Source organism: Littorina saxatilis, linkage group LG3 (assembly GCF_037325665.1).
Source record: "Littorina saxatilis isolate snail1 linkage group LG3, US_GU_Lsax_2.0, whole genome shotgun sequence".
Classification (NCBI taxonomy): Eukaryota; Metazoa; Mollusca; class Gastropoda; order Littorinimorpha; family Littorinidae; genus Littorina; species Littorina saxatilis.
In genome coordinates, this window is record NC_090247.1 from 5,860,451 (window position 1) to 5,881,280 (window position 20,830).

General features: G+C 43.0%; 1 protein-coding gene across 1 annotated transcript in view; it reads left to right on the forward strand.

Annotated features, from left to right (window-relative positions):
* Nucleotides 1–9,507: 9,507 nt before the first annotated feature.
* Nucleotides 9,508–20,830, forward strand: part of LOC138961475 (mediator of RNA polymerase II transcription subunit 1-like) — a 13,238-nt gene continuing 1,915 nt past the window's right edge. The window contains exons 1-2 of the mRNA XM_070333122.1: nucleotides 9,508–9,763; nucleotides 20,010–20,830. The exon at nucleotides 20,010–20,830 is cut by the window's right edge and continues 42 nt beyond it. Of these exons, the coding sequence (XP_070189223.1) occupies nucleotides 20,639–20,830 (192 nt within the window). The 5' untranslated portion in view covers nucleotides 9,508–9,763; nucleotides 20,010–20,638. The remainder of the gene's footprint in view (nucleotides 9,764–20,009) is intronic.

A 20,830-nucleotide genomic window follows, 5' to 3' on the forward strand; every position in this document is an offset into this window, starting at 1 on the left:
ACCCCTATCACAAACATGACGATATTTCCGTCATAGCTCAAGCTGAACACAATCAGAACCTCTTTAACTGCATAAGGTACACCATCGCTGCTTTGCACATCGACCCTTTAATCTGTTGTTCTTCTTAAAGGCACAGGTCCTATCTGTAAAAACAGTTCTGCTTACTGTCTCAAATCTGCCCAAGATGTCGATTTTGCATGGGACAAAAATTAATCATCCCCCACTTGGACATATACCAAAAATCAACATGCTGCCTGCTTCCTGTACAGAATTGTGATTAATTAATTTTGCAGATTGACACTAGTAGCTTATCAATCAATCAACAAGAGGCTTATATCGCGCGTATTCCGTGGGTACTAAGCGCAGGGATTTATTTATTTTTTTATTTTATTTTTATTTTATGCAATTTATATTGCGCACATATTCAAGGCGCAGGGATTTATTTATGCCGTGTGAGATAGAATTTTTTTACACAATACATCACGCATTTACATCGGCCAGCAGATCGCAGCCATTTCGGCGCATATCCTACTTTTCACGGCCTATTATTCCAAGTTATTATTAGTGAGTATTTCTACACACATACCCTCCCAGAGGGGAGGCTCATGGCGTTTACAATATGCCGTGTGAGATGGAATTTTTTACACAATATATCACGCATTCACATCGGCCAGTAAATCTCAAGCGTGTTAGGCGAGTATATACTTTTCACGGCCTATTATTCCAAGTCACACGGGTATTTGGTGGACATTTTTTATATATGCCAGGAAAGACCCTTTTGTCAATCGTGGGATCTTTAACGTGCACACCCCAATGTAGTGTACACGGGACCTCGGTTTTTTGTCTCATCCGAAAGACTAGCACTTGAACCCACCACCTAGGTTAGGAATGGGGGGAGAAAATTGCGGCCTGACCCAGGCCTGAACACGCAACCTCTCGCTTCCGAGCGCAAGTGCGTTACCACTCGGCCACCAAGTCACACGGGTATTTTGGTGGACATTTTTACCTATGCCTATACAATTTTGCCAGGAAAGACCCTTTTGTCAATCGTGGGATCTTTAACGTGCACACCCCAATGTAGTGTACACGAAGGGACCTCGGTTTTTCGTCTCATCCGAAAGACTAGCACTTGAACCCACCACCTAGGGGGAGAAAATTGCTAACGCCCTGACCCAGGGTCGAACTCGCAACCTCTCGCTTCCCAGCGCAAGTGCGTTACCACTTGGCCACCCAGCTTATAAAAACATAATTCATCCAAAATTCCCGCTCTGCGCAGAAAGCATCCAGCCTGTTGAATGTTGTTATGTGTCCAATCGGAGGTATGGACTTATCAATGTAAAAGCCTAGGCAGATCTGAGATGATGAAAGGAATCGTTTACACGACGGGCGCAGTGGCGTGGTGCTAAGACGTTGGCCTCCTAATCGGGAGTTCGTGAGTTCGAATCCCGGTCGCTGCCGCCTGGTGGGTTAAGAGTGGAGATTTTTCCGATCTCCCAGGTCAACTTATGTGCAGACCTGCTAGTGCCTTATCCCCCTTCGTGTGAACACGCAAGCACAAGACCAAGTGCGCACGGAAAAGATCCTGTAATCCATGCCAGAGTTCGGTGGGTTATAGAAACATGAAAATACCCAGCATGCTTCCTCCGAAATCGGCGTATGCTGCCTGAATGGCGGGGTAAAAACGGCCATACACGTAAAAATCCACTCGTGCTAAAAACATGAGTGAAGGTTGGAGTCTAAGCCCATGAACGAAGAAGGACCGTGCCTTTGATACCTTACTCCTGGTTCTTCTTCTTCTTCTTCTTCTTCTTTCTTGATGTGGACTGGGTTCATCAGAACGTCTGTAGTCCAGCGGCGGAGTACTGGGTGATTGGTTACTGGTGGTGGGTGACCCAATAACTCCGAGAAGATGGTTAAAAGTATAAAACTATTTACACGAAGAGCTGCAGGGTTACTGTGTCAGCGAGGCAAGTCCGTGGGTACGACCCAGACCAGTTTGGAAGGACTCCAGTGAAGGAGCAACTGTGGTCTTAGGGTCGAGCTTGTTCCACTGACGCAGTGTTCGGGGAAAGAAGGAGTTGAAGAGAACAGGATGGGATGCCCTCTCCTGGAACAGTCTCTGGGCTCCTCTGGTGCGGCTGTCGCCAGAGGTGTAGAACTCGGCCTTGTTGATGTCGACTATGCCGTTGTTGATCTTGTAGAGCATAGTGAGGCGGTTGGTGAGTCTTCTGTCGGCGAGTGGTTCCCATTGGAGGGTCTTCAGCATGCTGGTCACACAGCCTGGGGTCCGATCGCTGTAGTTGTTGTGGACGTAACGGGCTGCTCTGCGTTGGACTTTTTCAAGCTCCGTGACGTCTTTCTGAGAGATCGGGTCCCAGACTGGCGAGGCGTAGTCAAGGACCGGTCTGACCATGGCCTTGTACGTAGCAGCTCTGACGGTGGTGGTGCACTCCCGGAAGTTCCGCCGCAAGAAGCCCACAGTTCTGTTGCCCTTGTTGACAGTCGCATGCACGTGGCTGCTCCAGGACAGGTCATCGGAGATTAAGACCCCTAGGTACTTGCTGGATGGTGTTGTTTCCAGAGTCTGTCCATGGAGGCTGTAGGAAGTTGGTAGGATGGGCTTCTTCTTGTTCGGGGCAATGCGGATGACGGTGCACTTGCTGGGGTTGAACTCCATCTGCCATGTTGATTCCCACTGTTCGAGGCTGGATAGGTCCTGTTGGAGCTGCAGACTGTCCGCTGGAGAGGATATACGTTTGAAGAGTAGGGAGTCGTCTGCAAAGAGTTTGACGCTGCTGAACTGAACGGATTCAGGGAGGTCGTTGATGAAGGCTAAAAACAGGAGAGGACCCAGGACGGTCCCCTGCGGAACTCCGGACTGCACTCCGACTGGAGACGATAGGACGCCCTCCAAGGCCACCTGCTGTTGACGCTGACTGAGGAAGGCAGAGATCCACTTGAGGGTGTCGTTTCTCACTCCGTAGTAAGCCAGTTTCGTGAGCAGGCGGGCGTGGGGCACCTTGTCGAAGGCTTTGGAGAAGTCCAACAGGATGGCGTCGACCTGGGCTCCCTCTGCTAGCTGCCGGGCAATTTCATGAACTGTGACGATGAGCTGGTTGTTCAGCCTCGCCATATATCATCGTCATTCTTCTTTCCTGCTGACTCGGTCCTAGACCCAGTAAAAGCTTGCAACCGGTGATTCCTTTATCGAAGGCTGCCATGCAGCAAGCACGTTAAAAGTCAATTTAAGGCGATAGTCACCACTCAAGTGCACAGGCCAGCTCCGCACGTGCAATGCGCGATGGTGGTTCCTGTGTCAAAGACCGGAAAACATCTAAGCATGTTGAAAGTCAGCTTAAGGCAATAGTCGCCAAGCGTCCGTATCCTAATTTTTACATGCTTTCATCAAGCCTTGTGACATTAAAAAAAATAAAAATTGTCAGCAGTGTTTACAGATTTTCACTTTGGTGTTTTTATTTTTTTGTATACTTACTCAGTGAAAGCAAGCCGTTTAATTATCTTTTTACACACATGAAAATGTAGAAAATGTTCAAATATTTGGCTGAAATCAGACTTATAAGGAATATTTCCTTTGTAAAGAGAAAATGTCCATGTCTCGTGAGTGTAATTTACCTCTATGTTAAAAAAAGAAGAAAAAAGACCAATGAAGAAGGATGCTCACCGCCTATTTACAAGAAAAAAAGAAAGAACAAAAAAAAAGAAAAAAAAAGAGAAAAAAAAGAAAAAAAAAGGAAAGAAAAAAGAGAGAAGAAAACAAGGAAGGGTTGAAGCAGCCTGCAAGCAACTGAGGTCAAAAAAAGAAAAAAGAAAAAGAAAAAAAAAGACTTATTTTGTGAGCTCAGGGTGAACAATTTCAGATAAGTTTGTTGATTCATGCCCAGCTTGTCAGCATTATCGGGGAGTCAGCTCTCTGTCAGACTTGTTCATGCATCTTAGTTCCCATGTCTGCAGTTTTCAGCACGTGAAACATGCTGTCACTCACTCATCGCGACAGATTTATAAATGCTCAAAGAAAACTTCATTTGTCGCATTCAGTATTTACAAATGGGCACGGAATGTGAACATCTTGAAGAAATCATGAAAAGTACACTGGTAACTATGGCCTTAAAATCGATCAAACTTGCCACTCTTGTTGCACGCTGCGAGGTGCTATTAGGTCAAGCTGAAATATCCACAGACGAGCCGTCGGTATGCCTCTTATGGTTTATGCTGCTGCTAATACAATCGAGCTTTATGGTTTGGCCCAGGCTGTTCGAATCAGTGTTGTAATCGTTTAGTATTCCAACCCACTTCCCTTTTTGTATTACATTTTTCTGTTTTTATTTGTGCATATTACCATACAGAGCAATAGACTACAACAAACTACAGACAGGCTTTCGTGGAAAATTTGCAACATACATGTCCCCATGCCAATCTAAGTCCGATCCGGCCCCAACAAAGCAGGACATGGGTTAATGAAATTCAAATTAAACGTCCTCAGTGGCAACAGCGACCATGTTTTGTTAATACATCGGCACTGTAGGATGGTGGATAACAACTGATTTGCATTTAAAGAGGTATTCTAATCTGCTTGATTTCTGGCTGGGGCTGACAATTGTTGTCGGCCAACTAAGCGATCGCCCAGTTGTCAGTATTGAGCCAAGAGAACCTGGAAGTGAGATAGGTCTCTGCTACAGCTGGATAGTCCAGGGGAGGTGGTGTTGGATATGTTGGACACTTGTCATTTCATTTTCATTTGATACTTTGTCGTCCCATTGCTTGGAAAACGGGGTCGCTGCCGAAAAATGGAAGTTTTATGCTAGTAACAAGAAGAGTTGCGCTACCCAGGTGTGAAAAGCGCTACAAGTTATCGCTGCCGCGTGTTTAGGTCTAATCAGCCCCCTCGCCCTGCACATCCGGTAGAATGACCGAGGTCTCAGTTTTGCGTACCACGCCGGTAACACGGATGGGACATGGATGATATCTCTGAGTCATCACATCTAGTTGACCCGTGTCCATCCTGTCCAGGAATCGAACATGTGACCAGAGGATCTGCCTAAATTGTCAGTTCCCTATCAATTGAACGTTCCAATAACCTACCTCTCTTTTCTTTTTTATATTTAGTCAAGTTTTGACTAAATATTTTAACATCGAGGGGGAATCGAAACGAGGGTCGTGGTGTATGTGCGTGCGTGTGTGCGTGTGTGTGTGTGTCTGTGTGTGTGTGTAGAGCGATTCAGACTAAACTACTGGACCGATCTTTATGAAATTTGACATGAGAGTTCCTGGGTATGAAATCCCCGAACGTTTTTTTCATTTTTTTGATAAATGTCTTTGATGACGTCATATCCGGCTTTTCGTGAAAGTTGAGGCGGCACTGTCACGCCCTCATTTTTCAACCAAATTGGTTGAAATTTTGGTCAAGTAATCTTCGACGAAGCCCGGACTTCGGTATTGCATTTCAGCTTGGTGGCTTAAAAATTAATTAATGACTTTGGTCATTAAAAATCTGAAAATTGTAAAAAAAAATAAAAATTTATAAAACGATCCAAATTTACGTTTATCTTATTCTCCATCATTTGCCGATTCCAAAAACATATAAATATGTTATATTCGGATTAAAAACAAGCTCTGAAAATTAAATATATAAAAATTATTATCAAAATTAAATTGTCCAAATCAATTTAAAAACACTTTCATCTTATTCCTTGTCGGTTCCTGATTCCAAAAACATATAGATATGATATGTTTGGATTAAAAACACGCTCAGAAAGTTAAAACAAAGAGAGGTACAGAAAAGCGTGCTATCCTTCTTAGTGCAACTACTACCCCGCTCTTCTTGTCAATTTCACTGCCTTTGCCATGAGCGGTGGACTGACGATGCTACGAGTATACGGTCTTGCTGAAAAATGGCATTGCGTTCAGTTTCATTCTGTGAGTTCGACAGCTACTTGACTAAATATTGTATTTTCGCCTTACGCGACTTGTTCTATATTCGTGTCGACTACGTTTTTGAGAGTGGGAAAAAAGGCAGAAAAGATAAGTGTAGATTGAGAGTTTTTATAAAACGGCATTACAATATATGCCATGGCCAGGAGGAGGAATCCCAGGTAACCGTCGAGAGAGGCATTGCTAGGTTGCAACAATGCTGCTTACATTTCGCGTTGTCTGTTTTCACCCTTACTTCATACTTTATTTTCCTTGACAAAATGTTCTGACACACGGAATCTTCTACACAAGAAGCTTTCAGATAACGTAGCGTCTTTGATGTGACAAAAGAATTTAATATGCGACTGTCTGCATTTACTACCTGGGCGAATAAGCTACCATTATCGGGATATTGTTGACCGTTTCAAGTGATTCGTCGTCTTTGTCCCGTCTATTTGAGTTGCCTTCAACTAGCTGTCAAAACAGGCATATGCGATTGATGAATCTGTAAGCTATGGCCGCTAGGCGTTTATTCGATCAGTGCATATGCCGATTTGATGTCCTCGTAGTAGAATGGTGTCTTTTATGTTATTCCAGAATCGGACAGAAATCAGCATTTACTATAAAGCACTAATCATGTGCACTGGGAACAAAGGGTTCTTGTTGCAAGAACGTGAGATGGCTTCTTTGCTTACCCATTCAGTGGTGTGCATTTCGGTGGACGCACGCACGCACACGCATGCACGCACGAAACACACACGCACACACACACACACACACACACGTTTTGCCTGACTAGGCTGTCTTTCTCTTTCTTTCACACTCTCTTTCTCTCTCTCTCTCTCTCTCTCTCTCTCTCTCTCTCTCTCTCTCTCTCTCTCTCTCTCTCTCTCTCTCTCTCCCTCTCTCTGTCTGTCTCTATACGCCCCCCTCCCGCACTCTCCCGAACCCCCTTCTCATCCCCCGCCCTTTTTTAATTTTTTATTTCCCAACGTCGCGTGGAAGTCAATAACTATTCAGTCGTCCTTGTCAATCTTGTAGCCATGCACCCCGTGTCAAGTGTCGCTTTAGACACCCGCTTTCAGGATTTGATTCCAGACATCCTGAATCTTATTCTTAATGCTCCAACACAGACGTATACACGTGGTATAGCGTACAGACACGTTTGAATACCCATAGCCGTAAACTTGTATACAAATCTTTCGATTCCTTGAGTGAAAGAAAATCTTCAATGGGTATTTCAGACATGCATCTGTTGGGATTTTATCGGTGGGTAAGTAATATGATCAGGAGGGCGTGCGAAAGGTCTTTGACAAGGTCATACTTCTGTAAGGAATAAGGAAAACGATATGCTACTCAGTTCTGAGGGGCGTTTTCTTGCACCTGGGTGTTTACCTGTATCTCAGTCTTTGTTTCTGTCACTTTCTTTCCCCGCCATAATTGTGTGTGTGTGTGTGCAGGGCCGGACCAAATGAGTTGTAAGGGGGGGGTTCCTCCTTTTTTTGGGGGGCAAATCAGCGAAGTGGCGAAGCCACAAGCGCGCTCCTGCAAAGCAGGCGCGCGAACTAGGGGGGTCCGGGGGCATGCCCCCCCGGAAAATTTTTGAAAAACGGTTAAAATCTGTGCAATCTGGTGCATTCTGGGCCTTGTTTTGAGGGTTAAGAGCAGCATTGTTTTAATGCTAAAACTAGTAAAAAAAACACCAAAAAAACACTCATGCTTTTTCCAGGGGTGGGGTTCCGGAACCCCTGGAACCCCCCCCCTGGGTCCGGCCCTGGTGTGTGTGTGTGTGTGCATGTGTGTGTGTGTGTGTGTGTGTGTGTGCGTGCGTGTGTGTGTGTCTGTGTGTGTGTGTATGTGTGGGTTTGTGTGTGTATGTGTGCGTGCTCGCGCCAGACAGAGAGACAAACATATGTATGAATGTCCATGCACCCGTTCTTCTCTTTGAACATTCATATTGTAAGTGCACAGGTCAATATCTGCCTGTCTCGTAGAAAGTGAGTGTTCGTGTGTTAGTTGGCACGGGTTGACCCTGCGTTCGATAACGTCAGTTCTCACCTCTCGATTAACATTCAATTTTTTTTTTGCGGACTCTGTGATTCATTTTGTTTTGATGGCTTTTGGTTTCAGTTCTTCTTTGAATGTTGTTTTTTTGTTGTTGTTATTTTGCAATTGTTTGTGTGCTTGGTTTTTTTTCTCGATCTTCCAGATCGCTTTTGCAATATTGGAGATACACATTTGTGTATTTAACCCTCCCCAGGAGTCCAGTTGGGAAAAAAAGTAGCTGTCCAGACACTAAAACACAAAGTGTTCTATCAGACAGATGCAATGGATTACGAAACACATACGTTTCAAAGCGAGAAAGATCCCTTGACCTGCGGCAAGGCATTTCGAGATACAAGAACAGTGTCTTCCTACCCGTGTAAAATACCTTGTAAATTGGTAAGCAGCACAGATCCTTCCAAGCTTTTAGATAATGGTGATTATGAGAACAATAATGTGTCCACTTGAACACATTTCAAACATAAAACAGCCTAACAGCTCCCCACCCGCCCCCCAAAAAGATGTTTTTGCTGAATTGATTTTATCTATATTATTTGAAAATGTAGGGCCTATCCAGGTTTCCCAATTGCTTCGTTTCCGGCCGATTTATGTGGAGCACGTGATGCGCACAAAAAATATTGGCGCTCAAGAAGTGTCGTCTGCGCAATGATCGCGGCCGCTTTCTTGACCGCCAAGGACGACCACGCACGTTGTGAGACGTCATTCGTTAGACCTCAATTCCGCGCAAAGTTCCCACTTTGCACACGAAGCATCCATGCTAATAATTATTTTCCCATGTGTCCATATGACAGGATGCTCTGATTCCACGTGACAGTCCAGACAGGCCTGTGGTTGCATTCATGATCCGTGCCACGACTAGGCCGTGAAAAGTAGGATATGCGCCGAAATGGCTGCGATCTACTGGACGATGTGAATGCGTGATGTATTGTGTAAAAAAAATTCCATCTCACACGGCATAAATAAATCCCTGCGCCTTGAATCCGTATGTTGAAATATGCGCGCGATAACAAGCTGCATAAAATAAAAATTAAAATAAAAACGACTAGGAGTGTACCTTGAACGCAACACGGTGGCCTAGTGGTAAGGCGTCCGCCCCGTGATCGGGAGGTCGTGGGTTCGAACCCTGGCCGGGTCATACCTAAGACTTTAAAATTGGCAATCTAGTGGCTGCTCCGCCTGGCGTCTGGCATTATGGGGTTAGTGCTAGGACTGGTTGGTCCGGTGTCAGAATAATGTGACTGTGTGAGACATGAAGCCTGTGCTGCGACTTCTGTCTTGTGTGTGGCGCACGTTAAATGTCAAAGCAGCACCGCCCTGATATCACCCTTCGTGGTGGACTGGGCGTTAAGCAAACAAACAAACAAACAACGGCTGAGCTGCACGAAGCAAAACTGGGTCCAACCCAACTGGATGGGAACCACCCGCGGGGTTTGATTGGTTGAAATCACAACAAATCTTAATTTGAACAAATCCGACGCCGCGGCTGCATACCCAGACCCAGTTTCGCTTCGTGCGTCTCAGACCAGGACACGACTTGAGAAGCAATACAAATACTGTCAAATACTGGCAGAGAATCTTCCCCTCTCACTGAGTCAATGAATCGCTGTCGACAGTGAAAAAAAGACCTGAGTGTCGTTGTATCGATCATAAAATTCAGTTTACAGCTGTGTGTGTGTGTGTGTCAGATCAGACACCGACAAGTGATCGAACGATCCAATACCGTGCAAGAGCATACTGATCAGTGCTTAGTGCAGATATGACGGCGCTGACGGTAAGTTGCATGGTCTTTCCGTTTTACTCTCGTATTACAATTATGTCTTTTACCAGTTTGATTTAAATACTGTCAATTTCATATTTACCTATGGTACAAAGTATAGATAATTGTACAAGTTTATTCTGTTAAGCTTTTAACCCAAGGATTAAATTGTCTAGTTTATCCATTAGTTGCTGATAGGTGTACGCTCTGTAGGTGTATTTGTATTTGTTGTTGTATAATTTGTGTTAACAAATAAGATTTGTTTGTGTGTGTATCTGTTGTGCTCTCTACCTTGTGCAAAAAGAAGTTATTTTAAGATTGTGCAATAGTGTTCTTTTTACATTTAGTCGAGTTTTGACTAAATGTTTTAACATAGAGGGGGAATCGAGACGAGGGTCGTGGTGTGTCTGTTTGTGTGTGTGTGTGTGTGTGTGTGTGTGTGTGTGTGTGTGTGTGTGTGTGTGCGTGTGTGTGTGTAGAGCGATTCAGACCAAACTACTTGACCGATCTTTATGAAATTTGGCATGAGAGTTCCTGGGAATGATATCCCCGGACCTTTTTTTCTTTTTTTCGATAAATACTTTTGATGACGTCATATCCGGCTTTTTGTAAAAGTTGAGGCGGCACTGTCACACCCTCATTTTTCAATCAAATTGATTGAAATTTTTGTAAAGCAATCTTCGACGAAGGCCGGACTTCGGTATTGCATTTCAGCTTGGTGGCTTAAAAATTAATTAATGACTTTGGTCATTAAAAATCTGAAAATTGTAATAATGTTTTTTTTATATAAACCGATCCAAATTTACGTTCATCTTATTCTACATCATTTCCTGATTCCAAAAACATATAAATATGTTATATTTGGATTAAAAACAAGCTCTGAAAATTAAAAATATAAAAATTATGATCAAAATTAAATGTCCGAAATCGATTTAAAAACAATTTCATCTTATTCCTTGTCGGTTCCTGATTCCAAAAACATATAGATATGATATGTTTGGATTAAAAACACGCTCAGAAAGTTAAAACGAAGAGAGGTACAGAAAAGCGTGCTATGCAGCACAGCGAAACCACTACCGCGCCAAACAGGCTCGTCAGTTTCACTCCGTTATGCACAAGCGGCGGACTACGGTCATTGTGAAAAAATGCAGTGCGTTCAGTTTCATTCTGTGAGTTCCACAGCTTGACTAAATGTAGTAATTTCGCCTTACGCGACTTGTTGTATTTGTGTGCGATACGAATATACCTTTACTGTGTCGTTCTGCGGCTGGAGTACAGCTGTTATGTTTTGGTTTATTTTTTATTTTTTATTTTTCTTGTGTCTGTTTGTTGTTAGGGTGGGTAACTCTAATCTATTTATCTATTTGATGCACAGTTTTGCTAGCTTGTTTGATTTTCCTTTGATGTATATGTTCTGCGCGAACTTAGAATCCGGTTTCATTCTAGAATGGACCGGGTCCAGGTTGGAATTCTAACCCTGCGCAAGTACAGGGGTGCCATTCTAGAATGAAACCCTTGAATAAAGGGGGCCGTAATGTTTGTAGGTAAGACAGAGTTGTCTTCCCTTGAATTATCTCCACCTCTTGCGATGTCATGTCATGTCAAGAAAGTTGACACTCCTGAGTACGCAATAAACAAAGGCAGACCATAGCAAGGGGGACTACCAGGGCGGTATTGTTTGCAGGGCAGTTGTTTTTGTGATGAGAGCCGGTTGCGGCCGCTTGCAATGTCAGCGCTGTCTCCCTCTCGGAAATGTCCGGTTTTTTGACAATTTTTTTGACAATTTTTTTGACAGACAGACAGACAGACAGACAGACGGTCAGACCGACTAACCGACAGACAGACCAACAGAAGGACAGAGTGAGTTATAGAGCTGTTGTCACAGGTTTAAAAAAAAGTTGACATTATATCTTCACAATTCAGAAGACCAACTTCATGTATATGAATAAGATTAAAAGTTACAAGCGAGATCGGCAAAACACTGTCAGTCCGGAAATTTCCGTTCGTAGCGATCAGTGCTGAGTGTCTCTCAAAATCGTAATCACTTTCAGAACATCACAATCCCAATTCACGATGTCTTTGAGTAAAGTGTAAAAAACCCGAGAAAAAAAAACCAACCAAACACACACAAAACAAAAACAAACAGAAAATCCACATTTGTGGCTTTGGCTGTGTGATAGTCTAACTGAAATGACTATTCCAACTTGGACCCAAATTCCAACCTTGCGCACGGCCGATTCTAGAATGGACCAGCAACAAGGGTTTCATTCTAGAATGGCACCCCTGTACTTGCGCAGGGTTAGAATTCCAACCTGGACCCGGTCCATTCTAGAATGAAACCGGATTCTAAGTTCGCGCAGAACATATATATTCATTTGTTTACTCATTTATCTATCGTCTGTAAAACGTCTGTGAAATTGATTACTTCAGTGTTTTTCTAAATTATTGTACTCCCCCCCCCTTCTACCCCCTCTCCCTCCGCCCCCCCCCCCCCCCCCCCGCGCTCTCTATAGCATTCTTTCCTTTCTATCTCAGTTGTCTGAGTAAGAAAAACAAACGTCTCGTTTCGATGAGAATGAAATTATGGGAACATTGTAAAACGATACGACTTAGGATCAAGAAAGGGTGAGAGTTTATTTATGCAACAGCGCACAAGATCACTTGATGTTTTTTTTTTCTATTTTTCTATGCGCCCACTTTTTCTGCAATTCAACTCAGAAGGTCCGGAGTTTACAACAACACCAACAACAACAACAAAATCTCTGTAAACGGACAAAGGATTGCAAGCAAAAAAGCCGTCCAGTTCTTCTAAGTTTTGCGGAAACATAAGATATATACATAGACTAAACCATTTAGAATCCAAAATATGTAAAACAAATTGGTAAGTATTCACCCGCAGTGGTTTTTCTTACAAATTTTTGTTTTTGGTTGTTTTTTTCGTAACTCGAAAGTGTGCCGAGCAACTTACCAGCCCGTTTTTCTATGAAGACGTACAAAATCATTGTGCAGCAAACCGACCCGCTGTAAAAATGAATGTAACTTTTTCAGCGACACGCACGCACGCACGCACGCACGCACGTACGCATGCACGCACGCACGCTCGCACACACAAAGTGACACACACACAGTGACACACACACACACACACACACACACACACACACACACTTGTTTGTGGGGATTTATTCGCAAAGTTGTGGGGAATATGCATGAGCACACGACAGGCACTGGCCTACGTTTGTCCTACGAAAGTGAATACCTTAAATCCGTTTGTATACTAGCTGTTCCTTCGTGTTCTGAGTATGCAGTTCTCGGACTTCTTTGAAGAGAGGAAAAACAGATCTAGAGACGGAAAGTTCTGTGAAGGGTACTTATAGACTGTTGTGTCAGTAAACAAACAAAAACCGAGAGGAAAAAGCTGAGAGAGAGAGAGAGAGAGAGAGAGAGAGAGAGAGAGAGAGAGAGAGAGAGAGAGAGAGATATATCAAATCAAATCAAATCAAATCAAATCAAATCAAATTTTATTTCACGAGGGTTGTGGCATAAGCAATACAAACGAGCTTCTTTTCAACCAGCCCTCGCCCAGAGAGGGACTACTCTATTATTAGAGAGAGAGAGAGAGAGAGAGAGAGAGAGAGAGAGAGAGAGAGAGAGAGAGAGAGAGAGAGAGAGAGAGAAATGACAATTCTTTTTTTAACGGGGGTAATTTAAGCAGTGGTCTGCTTTTTTACATCCAGCCCTCGCCCTAAAGAGGGACTAACTTAAAAAAAAACAAAAAAACAAATAAAACAAATACAAGAAAAGAGAGAGAGAGAGAGAGAGAGAGAGAGAGAGAGAGAGAGAGCGAGAGAGAGCGAGAGAGAGAGAGAGCGAGAGAGAGAGAGCGAGAGCGAGAGCGAGAGCGAGAGAGAGCGAGAGAGAGAGAGAGAGCGAGAGAGAGAGCGAGAGAGAGAGAGAGAGCGAGAGAGAGAGAGAGAGCGAGAGAGAGAGAGCACCCATTGCACACCTTAGTTCGGTCGTACCTGTGTGTAATACCTTAGTTCGGTCGTACCGGTGTGTAATACCTCGAGAGAGAGAGAGAGAGAGAGAGAGAGAGAGAGAGAGAGAGAGAGAGAGAGAGAGAGAGAGAGAGAGAGAGAGAGAGAGAGAGAAAAGGGGATTCTGTTTCCCATGAACTATCTTTGTAGCCCGACTGAGCAATTCTTAGCTGCCGACCTAAGAAACAAAATCTGAAAAAAAAAGGCTGTGAAGGAAAACAAAACACTAGAACAAAGGGAAGTAAGTACCCATAAACAAACACAAGACAATGGTGAGTGAGCTAATAAGTATCCGTTTCCTAGCCCATTAGAAAAAGTGAATGGGGTATTTGCATTAAAGGTAAAATGGAAAACTTGTGAAGAAGGTTACGGTAGGGTTGTTTGTTCGTTTGTTTGTTTGATTGTTTGTTTTCTTTTGTGATTTGTTTACTGTTTATTTTTTAATTTTTATAGCGTCTAAATGTCCAACAGTGTCCGTTAAGTGAACATTGTAAGGTCAACGCTCCTTATTATTTTCTGAAACTGGTATTGTTTCATTATGTCGCATCGTATTTTGTACTGACCAATAAGCCACTACATTCATTGTTGTGCATTACATTTTTTTCAGTCGTTCGAATTTTTTTTAATTTTTTTTTTAAACCTTAAAAATCATGAAACAATGCAGGGAAGGTATTAGAAACAAGATGGTAAGTGTTTTTCTATGATGGAAGGGTCTTGGGAGAAAAAAATGGAGGAGAACTTTTTTGATACAGGTTTGGGTAAAACTTTGTCTGTGAGGGGAGTACAGTTTCTTAAAGAACTAATTCCATTTATCACTATTAAAACAATGAACACATTCAACATCTGTTGAGGAGCGGGGAAGAAAGCTCCACATGTTAAAAATACAAAGCGTTAAACCATGTCGCGTGACATTCAATACCAAATACATCGATGTGGGGCGGGGATATAGCTCAGTTGGTAGCGCGCTGGATTTGTATTCAGTTGGCCGCTGTCAGCGTGAGTTCGATCCCAGGTTCGGCGGAAATTTATTTCAGAGTCAACTTTGTGTGCAGACTCTCTTCGGTGTCCGAACTCCCCCCCCCCCCCCCCCCCCCCCGTGTACACTACATTGGGTGTGCACGTTAAAGATCCCACGATTGACAAAAGGGTCTTTCCTGGCAAAATTGCTTAGGCACAGTTAATAATTGTCTACCTATACCCGTGTGACTTGGAATAATAGGCCGTGAAAGGTAAATATGCGCCGAAATGGCTGCAATTACTGGCCGTATAAAATTTCATCTCACACGGCATCACTGCAGAGCGCCTAGAACTGTACCCACGGAATATGCGCGATATAAGCCTCATTGATTGATTGAGTGTGCTTGCTGTTAACATACGGTAAAAGGATACTGGTCTGTTGTGCAACCAAAAAGTAAGGCACGTGTATTAGTCACTTTGATTGTGTTGTGTCGAGGTAAACATTCCGCCCAGCTACCAGAAGTTCTATACTAACAGCAGTACGTTGATCATGCCATAATTTCGTTGTTAGACAAGACAGGTGAACAAAACTGTCTGTTGTGGATCCGTGATAAATTTGATTGTTCTATCCAATGACATGCACAACTTGTTCAGTTTTAGAGGCAGTTGATTTACACAAGATTTTATTCCGAGAATATGGGGTTGCATATATAGTACAGCAGGATTTAGAGGCAGTTCTTTTTTGTGTGGTCGATTTTAACACGGGAGAACTTAAAACTGTACTCAGATAGCCTTGCTACTAAGGGCTGCGTGTCGACACAATTTATGATGTCAACAACATGGGCAAAATATACTGGCATTATCTCTTTGTCGAAACTTGTTGTCGATCTTCTGCATGCATTAACACATGGAATTTGTCAGAACATGTCAGTACATTGTCCGTTCAAAGAAAAGTAACTGTTTGCATTTTGAGCATATCATAAATGCGTTTATCCTATTCGGTTTGCACCTAGAATATGTTATACATTTCTATACACCCCGACTTTTATAATCCTCTATAAACTTCTTAACGTTGATTCTTCGCCCTCGTCAATACTTCTTTATCGTTTTTTAACGCCCTGTCGCACACAAACACGAGCTTAACATTAGGGAGGCCTGACAAGTCTTTCAAAACCGATGATAAATGACTTGTCAAACGAGTGTTTGTAAAGGAGATTTACAACCGGTAACTGACTGCCCTTAAAAACTGCCTGAGAAAATATTACCCGTGCAAACAAACGAGATTTTTTTCTCCTCCTGTGCTGCTGTCGTTCTGTGTGACTAGCCGTAACATCGACCTCAGTGGTACACCAGTAGCTCACTTTGCTCGCTCGCTCGCGGCGCTCACACTCTTTCACTCGCTCGGTCGATTACTCACTCGCATAAATGAGAGGCTTTAATTAAGCCCGAACTTGACTTCGCAAAGTCTTTTTACCGAAATGATGTGCTCAGGCTTCGTACATCGAGCTTAAAGAACTAGACTTGTAACAAACAAATGAACTAGCTATTTAACTGAGTATGCAACAAAGGGTCTAGATGACGAAGTACGAACTCGTATAGTGAACAAACAGAACTAACAAACTAACTATTTAAACGAACGAACGAACGAACGAACAAACGAGCGGACGAACGAACGCGGAACGAACGAACGAACGAGCGAACGAACGAACTTTAACGAACAAACGAACGCACACGCGAACGAACGCACACGCGAACGAACGAACGAACGAACGAACGAACGAAGGAACACACAAACGAACGAACGAACTTAAGGATTACCAGACTGACTATTTGACTCACTATCCAACGAAGCAAATAGCGAGAGTGTGAGATAGGGGTGGGGGGGGGGGGGGGTGGGGTGGGGAGGGCCGTTTGGCGGTGGACTGGGGGTGGGATCTGGATCAGTTGAGATGGGACAACTCACGAATAGAATGACCCAGTTAGCTTAATGAAGAATCGATGGTGTCTGGATAAATCAAGTTGCAGTCTCGCACATCGACCAAGGAAGTCCACAAAAAATAACTTCTCTTACACTCTCTACCACAATACACTACAATATGAATGCAAGGATGCAGAGGTGCTACTAGTATTAATTACTTCCGCAAATTCGCCGTAAAGCCATAACAGTCTTGGCAATTTTCGAATTTATAGTTCTTAACTGAACACAAATGAATGGTCGACGGGAAAAATCGACCGGAACACGGAAAACACAAGACGTTTTTTTGTGAGCCTTTTTTTGACAGCAGTAGCGTTTGCTATCATCTAAGAACTGAATAAAACTTTAGTAGAATCAGATGGTATATAATTCATGTTTCGTGTCCCAAACAAAACCGTCACGCGAGGGTCTACCCGATGCAGAGCAAATCCCCTCAACTGTCGTGGCACCGCACCGTCTAGTTCAGAAAAAACTTACTGTCAAACATAATTCATAATATTCTATAATAAGGCAGTGCTGCTATTTGATGTCAGTCAGTACAAATTGACTAACAGCTAAATTTTAAGTTGTGTTCGTGTATCTTCGTAGAGGTTACACGCCGAGTCTCAGTGATTATTAAAAATAATGGTCGAAGTTAGCGGATCATGAAAAATTATTATTTTTTATAATCACTGAGACGAGGTGTGTAATCTCTTTATTCCTCCTTTCTTCAGTTATTCAAAGAAAAGAGGAGGTTTTTTGCGAAAGTTTGATCGGATCCTATTCACTCAACCAGTCAACCTGCGCAGGCGATCGATTAATGCGCGGTTGTATAGTTCCGTGCAAATCATTCCATTCTGTTAACACTTCTTGTCAGTTTTCCTATTTTGGACTAAAATCAAGTACACAGATATGCTGTTATTCTGCTGTGGCGGCAAAGGCAGATATTGTGTGTTCTGTATATGTTTTTATCCTACATACGTGAGAGAGACACCCGTGAGATAATAATCGTTCAAATCACACGTGTGTATATCATGTAAATGAGGTCATGTCAAGCAAGTCTGGCAGGGACCTGTTTTTCCACTGCTTATGATGCCAAAGTCACCGAGACAAACGTCATTATAGAAACACAAATTGTGCTCGCTAATTACCCTCGATGAATCTTTAGAACTAACACGTCACGCCACACTTTCAGAGTGACGTTTCTTTGCTTTGACGTAATAGATTGCACGAGGCTTTAGAAGAGATCGAGGTTCCAAAACAAGCGTCTTCAATTTAGCTGCCTCGAATGCAGGACATTTTCAGTAAAATACACGTAAGTACAGTATGTAGGATAAACAGAATACTACATGGCTTGCTGTGTCGTACCAGATTTACACTCGTTGCTTTTTCAAATAGTGAACAGCTCGCTTTCGCTCGCAGTTCAATATTTAAAAAAACAACTCGTGTAAATCTGGTACGACACAGCAAGCCATGTAGTATTCTCTATTGGTATCGCTTAGGATAATGTTCTTTCGTCAAATGGGACTAGCAGACGAACTTTTGCACCCGTGTTCCAACGTTAAAAACTGTATGAAGTTCAGTTTTCTGGGGAAAATAGTGTATGAAACCGCTTTATGTTGTTTAAATTGATGAGATGTGTGCATTTGGTTGCGTGTGATCTGTTTATTAAATGAAATATTGTTGAAAACTGACCGTCGGATTGCAGTCTGTTGTCGAAGAAACTGAGTGAAAAGAAGGGGAACTACTCTTGTCGCTAGACAAAGTATGAGTTACTTGCCTTGCGGGAAATTGCTTGTGATGAACGTTTGAGCACGGCAAATCTAGATTCAGAAAACAACCGAACTCATGGATTTTATATGAAGATTCATGTGTTCAGGCCTGTAGTTGTTAATTTAAATGCGGTATGTTTGTATTCTTTGCTCCAGAGATGTATACTTCGTACGTTAGAGCGTTCGGAACTTTTCAGTCGCAAAAAGTAGTACCGAAACAGAACAACTTCTCAACCCATTGCACTATCGAGGATTCAGGCTGTTGCTGGGTCGTTATTTGTTTGGTTGCTGGGTCATTATCGAAAAATAACTACCCCTACAAGTTTACAGAGGTAAAGAAGCAGAGGGGGGAATAAAGTTTGGAACACGTACCTCTTATACCGTTGGATCTCCGGTTATAGTCATTCCTTCTCAAAGCGACAACGAAACGTTTTAATTGTCAAAGAAGAACGTCTAACGTCCGACTGCAGTTTTCTTTTCTGAGGGCATCAAGGTCTGTCAACTTTAAGGCTTTACAACATGTGGAGTGAACCACGACATTTTTTCAATATTTAGGCACGTCAGTTCGAATTTTTCATTGTTGACTTTTGGGTTTACCATTTCAAGCACGAAATTATTAATACTTTTTTTTGTAAAAAGCAAACTTTATAATTATTTAATAAGTCCCCCCCCCCCCCCCCCCCTAAAAAAAAAAAAAAGAAAAAAAAAAGTGACCGTCTTTTTTTTACGACACTTCCTCATTGAAGAGTTGTAAAGGGGAACAACCGAGTTCGAATGTTCCCAAGTGAGCCTAGTCCGGCTCCGGCTTACACTGAACAAATCACTGGGCAACGCTCAAGTACCGAGTTTCTACATATAAGAAGACAAGAAAATCTATGCCCAAGCTTTCGGATCGAACACTCTGCCGAAGCTAAGATATGAAGAAGGCGGGAGAGCCGACAGGAATTATCGGTAGCGAAAGAGACGAGAATTATGAATTGTCAATTAATAAGAATTAGTTTGTGGGGGAGGTCCGGGAGAGCAGTGACACTTAGTCGTAGCTGTGACAGAGTGAACAACAGGGACTTGCAGTGCTGAAGTACTTCTGTGGTGCCGTGTGTGTGTGTGTGTGTGTGTGTGTGTGTGTGTGTGCGTGTGCGCGTGTGTGTGTGTGTGCGTGTGTGTCACTGTGTGTGTGTATGTATGTATGTGTGTGTGTGTGTGTGTGTATGTGTGTGTGTGTGTGTGCATTGGAGATTAAAAAACCCACTAAATGTGGGTTTTTTTAAAAACCCTAATGAGCATGAACTAGTACTGGTTAATGGAAAATATCAGCTTCAGCTTGATCTTGTATCGATTCCATCTAGATCAAAGAAACACAGGAAAGTAATTTCTCTTAATATATACAACACTTGGAGCTACGTTTATAACCAGTTTCCTGGCAACCACGAGAATAAGAAGCAGTTAATTTGATTATTGAACAAACGGCTTTCAAACCTCGAAAATCCATTATGATTTCATTATCATTTAATTATGATTCTTGTATCCATTTTCTTTTGCAGATTTTCGATTCAAACTTATTGGCGCACAAAGGACTCACAGTTTGATTCGGTGCCTCGATCTATTTCCGCAACTTCTGCAACACCAGGAAACACTCTGACCCAACAACCTCCAAGTCTGAACTTCTGCCTGTGAAAAACATTGTGTCACGCACCGCGTACCATTGTTCGCCGTTTTCTGTCCTGTGGGATCAGTCGAAACGGCACCTCTTGAAAACAACAAAGGATTCTTTTTTTCAAACATAACACTGCTTCGGCTACTCCTGCAACGCAAGCAGAGCTTTGACACTACGACATCAAGTGTTACGCTTCTGCCTGTAGAAAACTGTGTCCAGTGTCACATCAGTGTGCTTTTCTTCGCCATTTTCTGCCGCTTGTGATCAGTCGCAACTACGCCTTGAACACAAAAAAAGGATTCTTTCCCAAACACATGAAAGGCTCAAAACTGGTTTTATTCCGAGTTCTACTAGCTTTTTGTGGAAGTTAAGAGAAGTGCTTTTTCTGGATGCTGGGTGACCACGTAAGACGAATAATGACGTCACTTTGACAAGGTGCGTTAAAACATTATCACAGTACCTGAATTCACAACGTCGACCCGAGGCTGAATCGTTGCAAGCTCGCCATAAATCAAGATGGCAGGGAACGACGGAGCTTCAGCCGCTATGGCAGCCGCTCCATCTGGTGACGTCGGCGGTGACGTCAGCGTACATGATTCAGCGGAACAAGGCGGTGCCGTCACCTATCCGTCATCGAAGGAACAGATCTACGGACTGAACAACTTCAAGCACGGGACGTTCCTCAGCAAAGGGGAGGGACAGAGGAGC